This window comes from Strigops habroptila, chromosome 16, assembly GCF_004027225.2.
Source record: "Strigops habroptila isolate Jane chromosome 16, bStrHab1.2.pri, whole genome shotgun sequence".
Lineage (NCBI taxonomy): Eukaryota > Metazoa > Chordata > Aves > Psittaciformes > Psittacidae > Strigops > Strigops habroptila.
The window spans coordinates 6,459,602-6,473,382 of NC_044292.2; the positions used below are offsets into that span (position 1 = coordinate 6,459,602).

The window sequence follows — 13,781 nt, forward strand, 5'->3', positions numbered from 1 at the left end:
TGCAAAAACTACCACCACAGCATCCAACTTACACTTTTACCTCTCTTCAGAAAAGCTTTTCCTCTCTAATGACTTACCACAATTACCTTTTTTAGTCATTAACAAGGCAGAAGAGTATCTAAGCTACTCACTCCCTCTCTTTCAGGTAACCAGAGCGGAGGCACGCTTACCAGAAAACATGGAAAAACCCCAAGCTTGCTGCTCAAGAGCAGCTGCTGCAGATAAACAGGATTAAGCAATAATACAGCAACAGCTACTGTAAAACAAAGTTAATATTTATAGAAGCTGGCTCACCAAAACAATCATGACACTCTAAAGAAGGACTGTGCAAGAGCAGTATCTGACATTGTGTATTAAAAATATGTATCTAGTACTTTCCATGTTAGTCTTTCAGTATGAAATTTTACTTTAATAAATTTCTAGCTTCCTGAAGAGATTTTGCCTTTCACTTCTCCAACTGCTGCTGACACTTGTGCCTGGTCTCTCTCAAGGCAAGCAGAAATAGCAACTGAAAACTTTAAGTGTTAAAAATGGGAAGTATCAAGGGAACTGGGATCATTGAAAGGCATATGCTGCAAAACAACCTAGAAATAGGACAGCTCTGATCAAAGGATATCCATTATCACAAGGATTTCCTCTGCAAAGGGAATCTTTGACTGAAAAGGAATATCATGAATGAAAATCCATAATTGTATTTTTTTTTTCAAGAAATTCAGATGTTTCATTTATTAAATACAGACAAAAGAGGGTACAAAAGATACTGTAATACTACTTGAGCTGTTGTGCTTTTTATTCCAGCAGACTTGTTATTAACTAGTATTAACCAACCTGGATGTCCAAGATTACTTAGGAGTTAGTCTTTAGGGCAATTAGCAGAGTGGTTTACACATGCCTACAGAACTGTGAGTTGGTTTAAGAGTCCTGAAATAACTTCACATTGCAAAGAAGGGAGAGAAATGAGAATGTAACTGTTGGTACAGAATTCAGCTGCCTCTGTGCACTAGTCAATACAGAAATTATTACAAGTGACACAATTACTAAAGATTTTTATTCAGTAGAACAATCAGAAATTTAAGGCAGTGGGGTTTTAGTGACCAAAAGCCATAGGTAAAGTCATTTAACAGTAAAAGACAAAAATTCCATAGCATTACATGCACGTGAACCAACTCCTAAGTTCTCTAATTGAGTAAAACCAGGCCTGCTGATGGAAATAGAGAGGCCATAGGGTAACAACTGCGGGGAAAGCCGGAATGGCCTTTTCCTGGACCAAAGATTCTCAGACACAGATAAGTCAAACCCAAAAATCTATTCTTGCTCACGTTCCACTGTGGAGGCACAGCAGGAGTTTATCCTACTGAAGTCATGTCAACACTCTGAAAACAAAAGTTTGTCCTTTGTATCCATTCTTAACAACATTCAGGGTATTTGCACCATCAGCGAGCACATCAACACACCAGAATTTAAAGCAAACAGAAGACCCCCCCCAAACCAAACCACCACCAAAAACCCCAACATGCTACTTTCTCCTCAACACATATATGCAACCAGGAAAATCTTAACTTGAAGTAACTCATGCTGCACGTGCAGGGCGTCCACAGAAACAATCAGCTGCAGTCTTCAGGTCCAGAGCAACAGAAATACAGCAAAGCATTTGGAATGAGTCTGCACACGTACAGTTCAAGCCATCGCCACTAGTTCAGTGTTACCATTAAGATGATGTGCCCGAATTCATCCAGCCCACGAGCCTCACTTGCCTGCTCTCTGCCCTTCTTTTGGCAGCTTCTACCCTCTCTTATATTCTTTTTACTTTCTCTCATCTCTCATGCGTAACATGTTCAGTCAACTTTAGAAGACCCCTTCATCATTTCCCACATCCAAGGAAAAAACACACTAAAAATCTCTCCTAGTTTGTGGTCCTTCCCTTTCTTCTCACATCACCTTTGTTTTTACAGCAATACAGCAGTTCTTATGAGACAAACATGCAGTAGGAGAGCTTACAGTCCCCAAGAACCAGGGCAGATGGGGGACTTTCACCAGAGGTCAATAGAAACCCCAAAAGGGAAAGCAGAAGTCACCTGCAGGACATCACTCAATGAAATCAAGCATTCTTCCTTAGCAGTATTAACTATTCCAGCTCAAAGTGTACATAGCAGACACATTTTGTCAATCCTATTGTTAGCAACTCCCAGTGCTGGGAGTTTTAAAGCCCCAATTAACATTCCTTTGTCCAACAAAGAAGTTATTATATTCTACAGCAAAACTGACCAGAATCAATTCACATTGCTTATGCTGTAAATAAACAGTATCATCTGCAAATGCTCACAAGCCTTTACACAGCAGCTTTCGCTGAGAATCTACTGCTTTACCACTGTGTTTTACCATCACGAATGTTAAGTCTAGACACAAGATTCACTGCAAATCTTTGATAACCCACATACAATTGAAGAGGGATTTATTTCAACTCAAAGTTCAGGAAAAAGCACATTCATAGTAGCGAAGGGTGAAAAGCGTTGGTGGTGTTTTCCTTCTAGAAATGTCGAAGGACAAAACACTATTTGTGAGTATTTGTGTCTCTAACACACCCGGACAACCGAACGCGAGGGACGAGGCCGCTCTTACCACAGGCGCCCCCGCCGCCATTTCCCCACCGCCCCGGGGCCCGCGGGGCGGGAGAACGAGCGCCCCCTGGCGGGCGGCGTGGAGCGGCTCCTGAGCTGAGGGAAGGGAGCAGCGGAGCGAGTAACCGCCACCGGGACACGGAAGCGAGGGGCGGCGGGCAGCTCCGCGGAACGCTTAGCGCACCGGCCGCGCAAAGACAGGCAGATGGCCGGGGCAAGAAAAGACGCCGAGCGCTGGGGAACCGGGCGTGTGCTCGGTGAAGCCGGCCACCGCGGGAAAAGCTGGGCGCCGGCAGGGCTTCACCAGCGCTGCCCCGCAGCCTCTGCCGGGCCGGCCCGCGCAATTTCCCGCAGTGCCGCGCCGCCTCCGCGCTGCCCGCAGCCCCCAGCGGCTCCTCACTCGCCCCGCTGGGCCAAGCCACGGGCGACAGCTCCCAGGCCTGCCCCTCACCCTGGTCACCCCCACTGGGCGAACGCGCTCAGCCCGGAGGCTGGCGGCCCCGCAGGCCGGGGCGGAGGGCGCCGAGGCGGGGGTGGTACCGCGCCGGCAGCGCTGCCCGGAAGGCGCACCGGCGGCCGTTCCCACAGCCGGGCCCGGAGGAGTGGATAGCGCCGCCAGGGCCCGGTGCAGCCCCCGCTCCCCGCCCGTGTCCGGCGAGTCCCGCACCCTCCCGGCACCGCACCTCGACCGCCCACGCGCGGCCATCGCCCCTTTAAGGGCTGCCCGCGACAGGAGCTCGGCGCTCGGTGGGCGCGGCCGGGCGGGGCGGGGCTCCGCCGCGGCTCCGCCCCCCGGTATAAGAGCCGCGGTCCGCGCGCGCCGCGGCAGTGACCGGGCGCTGTCGGGGCTCGGCGCATGCGTGTCGCGCCGGCGGCCGCGCAGGGACATGCGGAGCTGCGCGACACTGTCCCGGTAAGTGATGGCCCCCGCGGCGGCGCCTCCCGCCGCACCGCTCGTTGCCATGGCGGCGCGGTGCCCCCTCGCTATCGCGACCTGCCGAGCCCTCTCCCGCCCGCCGCACACCTGAGCCGCCCGGTATCGCTCGGCCGCGGCCCGGGGCCGCCCCGTACCTGCCGCGCCGGGCTCCCGCCACCGGGGAGAGGAGCGGGTGCCGAAGGCGACGGAGCGGGCGACCCCCGGCAGCACCTGGGGGTCGCCCGGGCCGCAGCGCCAGGGCTGGCCGGCCCCCTGGCACGGAGCCGCGGTCCCGGCGCGGCCCACGCCAGCGGGCGCAGGGGATGGCGACGGGCCGCGGCCCGGGAGGAGCGCTGAGAAGGAGCGGGAGCGCGGTTTGTGCCCTTGCGCTGTCGAGAGGGTTGGGGAAGGGAAGCACCGGGCCCCCAGACCCGCCGCTGCGCCGCTTACCTGCGGGGTCGCGTCTCCGGTCGCCGCGGCGGGGAGCGCGCCTGCACGGCAGAAGCCCCTTCGGGTGGGACCCGCGGTCAGGGGCGCCCGGAGCCACATTCCTGGAAATCAACGTGGCATGCCACGCGTTTTCTGCCAGACCCGAAACAGTATCACTGTTCCGTCTCTCTCGCCTCGGAGCTGCTCCTCCTGCTCCTGTGAGTAAACAGAGACCGCATTGCGGGCTCAGGCTCTGTGCTTTGCACTCTAATTTAGGATGGCTTAATTTAGAATAAACATTTCTTCATGACCTAATACCCCACAGTACGTACATATACTCGATTTTCTAAAATAGCCAGTCTGTGGTGTTTAAATCTGGAGACAGCACTGTACCCTTCAAGTATTTACAGTGCATCTCTTGAGCATGTGTGCCTGATGCAGACAGTCCCCATGTTGGTTACACAGAGCACTCCAGAGCGACTCCGAGGCTTTGGTGGCCTCATGCCACTAGTGCACAAACTAAGGACCCTGTGTTGAAGCAATAAGCAAAACACTTGCTAGGCTTGATCTAAAGATAAACAATACTTAACTATACCTTGATAAACTGGGTGGGAAAGGCTCTGGGGGCAAGGTCTCTTTGTTCAGTTTGGGGATACCTGAATCTTTGTCATACTAGAATGACAGGTGAATGATGCTTCTACCTCACAAACAGTTGTGAATTGCATTTATAAGCTGGTCACACTTTTAAGAGGAAGAAACTTAACTGCTCATATTCAGCCCTAGAGAGCTAGTTTTCTTTCCTTAGCACTGTACCTATACGGGACAGTCTTTTGGTTGGGTTTTGTTAATAGAAACCCATCTTTTGAGGGGGCATATGTTCTTGTCTGCCATCCTCTGAAATACAGGAATTATTTCAGAGGAAAACAATTCCACTTCTCTGTAGTGGAAAACAGAATTAAAACTTATCACAGCGTGGCTAACGCTATGGTTATGACTGAGTCAGCTATACAGGAATTTTTATTTCCTGAATGTAAGCTGGATATATTCACATTAAAATTTTCAGGAGGGTGAAGTACCATACCTTAAGCATGCATCTGAAATCTGACAAGCAGAGGCAAGGCAATTGTCTTGCTATTTAATTATTAGTTTTCTACTGGCAATTTACAGGTTCCTCCCAGTTGCTGTGTAGGACCGTGAAATGGCAGCCCAAATATTAACTGAAGTTAAACTCCCTGATAAACTGCAGTTCTTCGAATATATTCAAGAATAGCTATTGTAATCTAAATAAATTGTCTGCTGTTCAGTTCATTTGTCTGTTTAAATTTATGCCCATCATCACCTGGGGTATACCTGTAGAATTAATTTTATTTGCAACCTCCTATGATTTGAGAAGCATTTTTATCCATCTTTACTAAGCGATCATAGTCTTAAACTTTACACCACAGAGTGGTCCATTTCTGGTTGGCAGAACATGTAGAAAAATCTCTCAAAGCTAAGATTATGCCTTATTTATAACAACTATATTTCCTATACATGAGAAAATCTCCCAAGGTCTGTATTTGAACATGATTAGTTTAGTGACTCTGATGGATACTGAACTGCACTGTGGAGGTTTGGTGCGCAGTAAATAAGATGTATTTTAAGCATATGGAGTTCCTGAAAGTTACACTAACAGCTCTTAGGCTTTGTAAAGTCCAATTAGAAGTCTGAAATACTTCAATATTAAAAGAGGTGGCTCTATCTCAGGTGCTTACGTTAAATAGAAAGTCAAAAGAAAAAAGGAAATTACATCACATTGTCAAATAAGGAACAGCTAGCTGGAGTGGATGACTTGTAGTGCAAAAATGTGCCCCTCCTCCTGTGAATTGCTTCTGAGATTTGTTAAAGATATGTGGTGGCAAGGTGAGCAAAAATAGGTGGTGGATTTAAGATAGCCATGTTTCTTCCCCTCCCAAAAATGGTACGTGGGTCTTACTTCCCCCCCCTTTTCTCTTTCCCATTTCTTACAAGAGGTCTAAAAGCTGTCCAAAACTTGTGCAGGCATTCAGAATTCTGTACAGCAAATTGCTGTGTTCTATAGCCATTAAGTGAAACATTCTAGAGCATGCTTTGGTCTACTGTGCATACCAGAAAGGTTTTCTTTATTACAAACCTGACTCACCTCAAATATTTGGTTGCACTGGGGCTGGAAGAGCAGGGAACAGAGTAAGAGTCTCTGTGTGATCAGTGATAGGCATTGAGCTAAAATATATTAAATGCTTCTGAGGTTCTAAACAGAGGGTTACTGTTGCTATAACACAGGTACTTAGTGATACATATCCATATGAAAACTCTATATTTGTGATGTTTTATAACTAAATTTTGTCTCACAAATATTTTCCCATATATTCCCATATACATTCCTCACTATGTAGATACCCTACTGTTTATGGATACATTCGACCATTTTCAGCTTAGACATATCCATCCTATTATTCGTCACTCATCAGTTCAAGTCTGAAGATGTATTTGGCCTTATTAAAGAGATCAATCTCATCTCCAGTATTTAGAATATAATTCATATGTGTTAATGTGAACAGGCATGAATGATTAAGAAGAGTCTCCTTTGCACATACCTTGCCTCACAGTGGATGGTGTTGATAGCTTCCTAACGCACCGACAAACCTTTGAATTGCCCTGGCTTGTAGCTGCCCTGTAGTAATTACTAACTATAGATTGAACTAACTCAGTTTCTCTTGAATAACACTGAGCTGTAACATCTTCAAAAGCGCTCCAAGTGCTTCGATCTTTCTAAGTGCCACACTCTGTGCATAGCTGGGCCAACAGGCAGAGGAACCGGAAACCCATTTTGTGCAAATGAGTGGCAAACAAGCGTGAGATCCTGAATCCTTCAATTACTGCACAGTGTCCTTTCTTTAGCAAACATGGTTTGATTTGAGTTCTGGTTAAGCTTAGATCCTTAAGTCTTTAAGGAGGCAGGGCTGGACCAACAGTTAGAGTGAAAACTGTTGGTCTTTATCTTCATGACTGCCTGTAGAAAAAATTTTAAGCCAATTACTAGAAAACAGCAGCTTCTGAAGGATGTACTGCTTAGCTTTAGCAAGAGCACACTATAAAATAGCGTTTGTACTCCTTGATTACATGTCCTCATGGCTCCCTCGTAAGATACTGCTTCTTCAAACAAGCTTATGCATGTTTTAAAATATAAGCACCAACTCTCTAGACCCCACTGCAAAAGTAACTAGATGATTTAGTGAAAGAGCACGTGCCTTACCTCTCTGATACTCCTAGCTTAAGGCATGGAGGACAGTTTCATAACTGTCCACTCAGGAGGCAAGTCACCTTCTGTGGATTCACAAAGAGGGTATTGTTAGAAGGCAGCAAGTTTTATGGCTGCAAAATTTGCACTATTTTTAAAAAATACAGAGTTGACTGAAACAAGTGAAAATGACCTTTTCCTGGAGTAAGTCAATATTTAAGTCCATTTCAGAAGTCGAGCTTAGCATTCCAGACGGATTTCAGAGGCACAATTGTGCAACTGTCGGTCTCGAGAGCTGAGATTTAGAAAGCATTCAGAAAGCTGACACAGTAATTACTAGCAGTGGTTTTGGTGTGGGATCTGATGGAGGACATGCCCTGCAAAGGTTGTATGTTATCATAGCAAGCACATTACATGTGCTCTTAAACTGAGAGAGTGTGGCAGTGCCACCACACCACCCCCCCATCTCATTTTTTAATATCATAATCAATGTCTTGCTGATTTCAATATCTTACAAGATATTGATGTGAGGTGCTATCATTTGCTGACTGATCAGTGTTCTGTATCGGTGATTTTTCAACTTGTGACTTGCATTTGACATGAAAAAATACACTGAAATGGAAGCACAAACTCCTTCACAGGCACTAGCCTGAAGTTCACTAATTCATTCTCCTTCATTTCTTTTGCAGATTCATTGCTAATAGGGTGGGATCTGTGAGGCACAAAAAAATCACTGCTCAGTGCAGTGTGAGCTGATGTGAGGGATGTTTTATTTGTGAGCTGTGTTAACCTGATAGGAAGTCATTTTAAAATTGGTGCCCCCCCCGACAAGGCTTCTGCTTGCCCTTACAGAATGGGAAGGGAGTACTGCTGTTAGAGGACTGCTAGAGATTTTGATCTTCTTTGCTAATCAGAACTATGGTATTGCTTATTGGGGCTGTATGTTTGTATTTCATTTTACTATGAAAATCTGCAATTCCTGTTTCTGGGAAGGGTCCAACTTGACTGGGTAACATGAAAATTTCCAAGGCTAAGCTAGCTTCTAAGGAGATTGTCTGAAAAGGAAGAACATAGTCTTTCCTAAAATCAGGAAGGCTGAAGTAAGTAGGACTAAAACTCTCATAGTCTGCTGTAGCAGACAGAACACTGGTTTGGCCTTTGTTCGCTTCTATTAAAGTTAACAGCCTCCTGTCTAGAGTTCTTAAATGCCTGGCTAAAATACTCTGTATAATCCCACTTCCATTGACACAAGAGCAATCACAGGATCAAGCCAGGATCAAGAAAACCATCAGACTCACAGAATGTGGTTAGTTCTTGCACATTATGCCATTCTTAGAGTCAGAAGCTGGTTTGCTTGAATGATCAATCCCGGGCACAGTTCACACTTGGGAAAGCACAGCAGAATTGTTCTTTCTCAAACAATTGTTTATAAAAGGCAAATAGTGGTGTCAGACTGCAAATTAAATCCTGGGGCACCTGGTTTACAGCCCTGCTTAGGAGTCTGCCTATCCCTCATGTTGCAAATAAGTATAATGGATCCTTCCTCTTAAAGGAAAGGAAGATTACACATCCACCACAGAATGCCTGGTATTGAACAGATTTACCATAAGCTATTTATTTTCTGCACCCCATTTTCAGGCAGTACCACACTTTGAAGGGGTTTTCTTGACACAAATACTGCACTGACGTAGGCCTCAGTTTTTGACTGACTTCTGTTTAGGTGGAATTTCTTCTTTCAGGGGGTAGGTGGAAGGAAGCTCATGTTAAAAAGAAAATGATTCTCGACAGATAAAAATTAAACTGGTTTGGGTGGGTTGGGGTTTTGTGTGGTGTTTTGGGTTTTTTAAGCAGCCATGTAACACTGTATTGTACTTGCTGAATTTAGGATATTTGGGTAGATGAAGCACAGGCCCAGAGAACATCTTTGCTTATAGTCTCGGCCTTAATGTCCCCTGTCTTAAGCATGTTGACTACTTTTACACTCCCCCCTTCTCCTAATTCATTCTGAATTTCCCAAAGCAAGCCCTGTGAGTCAACTTGTTCCTTAGACTATGATTACTTGTTCAATATAAAGCAATTGCCCACACATTTTCTGTCATAAATGGGCCAGATAAATGTGAATACAGCAGGAGAGTTTAAGATGAGATTCTTTCAAATAATAGATAGATTAGAATAGAAAATAGATTTCCAGTTTGTTTGAAATGGCTAGAAGGCGTGGGGATGATCTAAAGGATCTCGGTGCTAAAGTTTATTAATAGTGACTGCTTTATATAAAAGAAGTTTTGGATTCTGATTTAAGTAGTCAGTAATTCTGTTTATTGGAACAAAGGCCATTTGTTAGGCTATTGAAGGTAATACTTAAAGCCAGCCTAGGCTGTTAGATGGTGGCTACACTGGAAACCATAAACTCACACTAGCAAGAAGACACAACTAAAGACAGATGGCTACTAGAAAGTTCAAGAGATTTTTCTGGAAGGCAGATTTTGCCTAAATAACTAGCAGTGTATGTACAAGAACCGAAGTTGTTGATGCACAGTTGTCATATCAATAGCTTTACTGAACATGGTTTTCTTTTTTCTATGCAGTTGAATTCTGTAAGAGAAGTTACCTGTTTTGTACTTTAGTAGTTTGGCAAAGTTTTCCTATTGGCAAGTCCTAGGACACAAGGCCTTTCCAGAGAGCTATTTAATTCCTCAAAACACTGAATTTCAGTTGAGAGATGAACTCATCAAGTTTACGTTTCTGATATTTATGTCCTCCTCTCTTTTGAAGGGAAGGAAAACTTCAGGAAACCTGTCAAGGACTGAATTTCTAGGGTTGTGAGACCTCACCAGAGAGTAGTGCACAATGTCAACTGCAGGAGTTGCTGCTCAGGAGATGAGAGTCCCGTTAAAAACAGGATTTCTTCACACTAGTCAAGGCATGGGGAGTCTGAAGACCTGCTGGGGTAGCCACAGTGGATTTGAAAAGTGAGTGAGGCTAAAACTTGATCTATTGCATCTTCAAATAGATGCGATGAGCATTAAGAGTACTTGTACCAGTGCTGACCAATGGTTTATTTACAGTGAAGGCTTTTTTTTCTTTTCAGTACTTTCTTTAATGTGGACCCTATAGCAGTGGCGTATAACTTGAATCCATCAACAGAGCAACATTTACCATCCATTGGTAAGTATAAAGACTTAACACATTTGTATTTACTTAGTCTACTGGATTTGTCTTGGAACAAAGAAGGTAAATCCTCAAGTCTTCACCAAGACACTAAATGCTTTCTCATTCTGGATATAAGGCTGCCCTCTGGTGACAGGATGCAAGAAAATGTTGCTATTCAAGCCCAGCAAAAAACCCCAAACGTTTTAAATAACATGGTCAAGTTAAAAGAAACAAAACCACCCTTTTCCTTGTCCTTAGAGGCCTCCGAGTTGCTGTTACACTTCTGACAGAAAAGCCATTCAGTAAAATAGCAGTTGTTCTGTTGTAGTCCTTTGCTGGGATCTTTGTAGCTGTAACTGTACTATTGCTTATGTTTGGGGCCTCTTGAACTACGTCATTTAACTGGAGGACTGGCTTAAAATAAGGTAATCAGCTGCTCTCTTAACTAAATACACAGATCCACAACCAGAAAAGATCCATAATAGCTACTTTTTACTACCGGAGCATTAAGCAGACATTACTTATTGTTGCATTAGAAGGAATCATATGTTAACTATGCAGTGGCAAAGTCATGCGCTAGAGTATTACTTTGAAAAGTGCTTCTAAAGACTCTTTCACTTTTTTAGGGCACTCTTCCAACCATTCTTCTGCAAATGACCACAGCTTTGCTGAAACTTGCACCCAAGTCCCATCTCAGAAATGCAGCCCACCTCCTTTAAGTCCCAAAACTGAAGAGCCCATTTCAACATACGAAGACCATCTCGTTCCTGGCTTTAGTAAACTGTCATTAACCATGGGCTGTGTTTCTGAAGAAACACCTCCTCACATGCCAATAAAAAATGGGCCAATTCAATTTCTGTCTGCATCTTCCAACGACCGGAGCTCCAGGCCACTGCCCCCTCTGCCTATTTCTGAAGACCTTACTCCAGATGAGGTTGACAAGGAGGTGGAATTCCTCACTAGCTCAGATACTGACTTTTTGTTAGAAGATTATGAACTTCCTCCTTTTAAATCCAGTGCTCCAAGCCGGCGGAGCTTTAGGGGCTGCGGACAAATCAACTATGCATACTTTGATACTCCAACGGGACCAAAACCAGAAGATGCCAACCCCACACAAAGCCTAAGTGGATATATATCCAGTATTTATCCTCCTCCACAGCAGCTGCATCGACGTTTGCGAAGGTCCCATTCTGGGCCAGCTGGATCTCTTAATAAACCAGTAGTAAGACTATCTGGACACTTAACCAGGTCTTCTCCAAACTCTGATGAAGATAAACCAGAGATTCCACCAAGGGTTCCCATACCTCCAAGGGCTCTCAAACCGGATTACAGAAGGTGGTCAGCAGAAGTTGCTTCTAGTGCATATAGTGATGAAGACAGGCCTCCAAAAGTGCCCCCCAGAGAACCTTTGTCACGCAGCAATTCCCGTACGCCAAGTCCCAAAAGCTTGCCATCATACCTCAATGGGGTTATGCCCCCCACCCAGAGTTTTGCACCTGATCCTAAGTATGTCAGCAGCAAAGCTCTACAAAGACAAAATAGTGAAGGATCTTCCAACAGGGTCCCCTGCATTCTTCCGATCATTGAAAATGGTAAGAAGGCCAGTTCAACGCACTACTACCTGCTGCCTGAGAGGCCTCCCTATTTGGACAAGTATGAGAAATTCTTCAGAGAGGCAGAAGAAAGTAGTTCTACCGCAGAGGTTCAGTCGTGGTCTGATGACTGCACAGCCACTACAGCCCCAGCAAAACTGGACTCAAAACCTAGGGTGGACATAGCTGGTCATCTGAAACGAAAACATCTGTCTTACGTGGTTTCTCCATAGCCTCTGGGAGCACAGTCTCAGCTCAGTTGTTCAGGATGGAGCTCAACTTTATCATGTTACAAAGTTCTTCGGGTTCTCAGATAATGAAGTAGGACCAGTTTGTCCTCCGAGAACTGGAAAGCGGATGGTAAAGTCCTCCTATGCTGCATATCTCTGATATGTTTCTTAAGACTGTTTTTTGTCTTGGTCTGTATAGCTGAAAATCTACAGAGATTCCATAGAAACATATGGAGGGGGAGTAGTCACAGTTGGCCAGTTATATGCTACCTAGATGAACGTATTTGGTAGTCATGGTATTAAAGAATTAAAAAAAAAAATCAATCTAGCTTTTCTTATGAGTCACTTACAAAGCTACAACAGGGCAGATAATGCAGTACAGGTTTTGTACCAGGCATTTCCAAAAGTTCTTTCACACAGTTAACTCTGCTGAGAACAGACTCTGTCCTCTTTGACTAGGATACGCCAACCTGGTAAGAAGGTAGCTGCAAGATCTGATATCCACTTCAAGACTTGGCAAGCATATTGGAAGTGCATTTCGAAAGATTAACCTATTTTACAACTTGATTTGACACTAAGACTTTTAAAGTGAGTTAGGTTTTGTGGATTCTTTCAGTTGCTAGGCAACACTTGGCTCAATTTTGCAGTTTTTCCTAGGAGACTTGGACCAGCTATTGCTAAGCCTCTACTGCTGCTCTTTTCCTGCTGGATCCTAAAAATGTGTGGAAGTGGCCTGAAAGTGGCAGAGGATACGAGCAGCTCTACAGCTGCTATTAGGTAGGCAGCAACAACAACATGCTTACCTAGAGTCTGGAATTCTGACTGTATTAACTACAGAAACACAGCACAAGCTGGTCTTGTGGTTTGTTTTCTGTTCAGTATTTTAAGGGAGGAGGAGAGTATGAGGGAAAAACATGATTCCATTTATGAACAGTGTCAGTCCCATCTCTCGCTGCTTCAGATGCTGCTTCTTGCTGTTCAGTTTTTCCTCATCGTGCCTCAGCAATCCATAGTTCCTTGAGGTGCCACATTTGTGCATTGGCAGTTTCTCGTGCTCATTTTGATTACCTTTATCCTCTTGCAGATAAGCACAAGAGACAGGGTGCTCCTTAACGGAGGTGCAGAAGATGAATGTGTTCCTCCACAGAAATAAACAAGCTGTTTACAGTTTAAACTGCTGAATGAGGTGTTTGAGCTATTTTAAAGCTTAATTTTTATTTGTTTTAGTACAAACTAAATGAAGGTGAAATACATGCTATAGAAATGCACTGATATTTCTGCATTGTGTACAGTATTGAATAAAAAAATTCACTTTGTATTTTGAATATTGTCATGTCTTGAATTTAATAAAGTTATAAAATATTTATGATACATTCTGGGTTTTGCTTTATTGAATTGAGTATGCAGCTGCGCATTTGAATGATGTTAAATGCGCAGCAAATGTTGAATTCAGCTTGCATTTAATTCAGAGTTCTGCAGCAGTGTTCAATAACTCACACTGCACACCACTGATTTTAATTCCTCCTTCCTACCTAGCAGCACAGTGTCTATAGTTTTGTGCTGGCAATAAACCATCCTGTAAGATTG

The 13,781-nt window shown here is 44.5% G+C and overlaps 2 protein-coding genes across 3 annotated transcripts in view; one reads left to right on the forward strand and one right to left on the reverse strand.

Annotated features, from left to right (window-relative positions):
* SLC45A1 (solute carrier family 45 member 1) overlaps positions 1 to 4,066 on the reverse strand; it is a 61,183-nt gene extending 57,117 nt beyond the window's left edge. Inside the window, exon 1 of the mRNA XM_030508061.1 lies at positions 3,985 to 4,066. The gene's annotated coding sequence lies outside the window, so the exon portion shown is untranslated. The remainder of the gene's footprint in view (positions 1 to 3,984) is intronic.
* ERRFI1 (ERBB receptor feedback inhibitor 1) lies at positions 3,446 to 13,565 on the forward strand. 2 transcript variants are annotated; one of them, XM_030508071.1, is made up of 4 exons: positions 3,446 to 3,531; positions 9,995 to 10,191; positions 10,311 to 10,387; positions 10,999 to 13,565. In XM_030508071.1, the coding sequence occupies exons 2-4, from the start codon at positions 10,070 to 10,072 to the stop codon at positions 12,195 to 12,197; spliced, it is 1,398 nt and encodes a 465-aa protein (XP_030363931.1). In that variant the 5' UTR covers positions 3,446 to 3,531; positions 9,995 to 10,069; the 3' UTR covers positions 12,198 to 13,565. The 2 variants fall into 2 exon arrangements, with proteins under 2 accessions (XP_030363931.1, XP_030363930.1); XM_030508070.1 differs by lacking the exon at positions 3,446 to 3,531 and adding an exon at positions 4,094 to 4,181.
* Positions 13,566 to 13,781: the final 216 nt, after the last annotated feature.

Coding starts and splice junctions, on each gene's coding strand:
- ERRFI1 (XM_030508071.1), top strand. CDS start 10,070: ATGTCAACTGCAGGAGTTGCTGCTCAGGAGATGAGAGTCCCGTTAAAA. Junction 10,192..10,310: donor AGCCACAGTGGATTTGAAAA/GTGAGTGAGGCT, acceptor TTTTCTTTTCAG/TACTTTCTTTAATGTGGACC. Junction 10,388..10,998: donor GCAACATTTACCATCCATTG/GTAAGTATAAAG, acceptor TCACTTTTTTAG/GGCACTCTTCCAACCATTCT.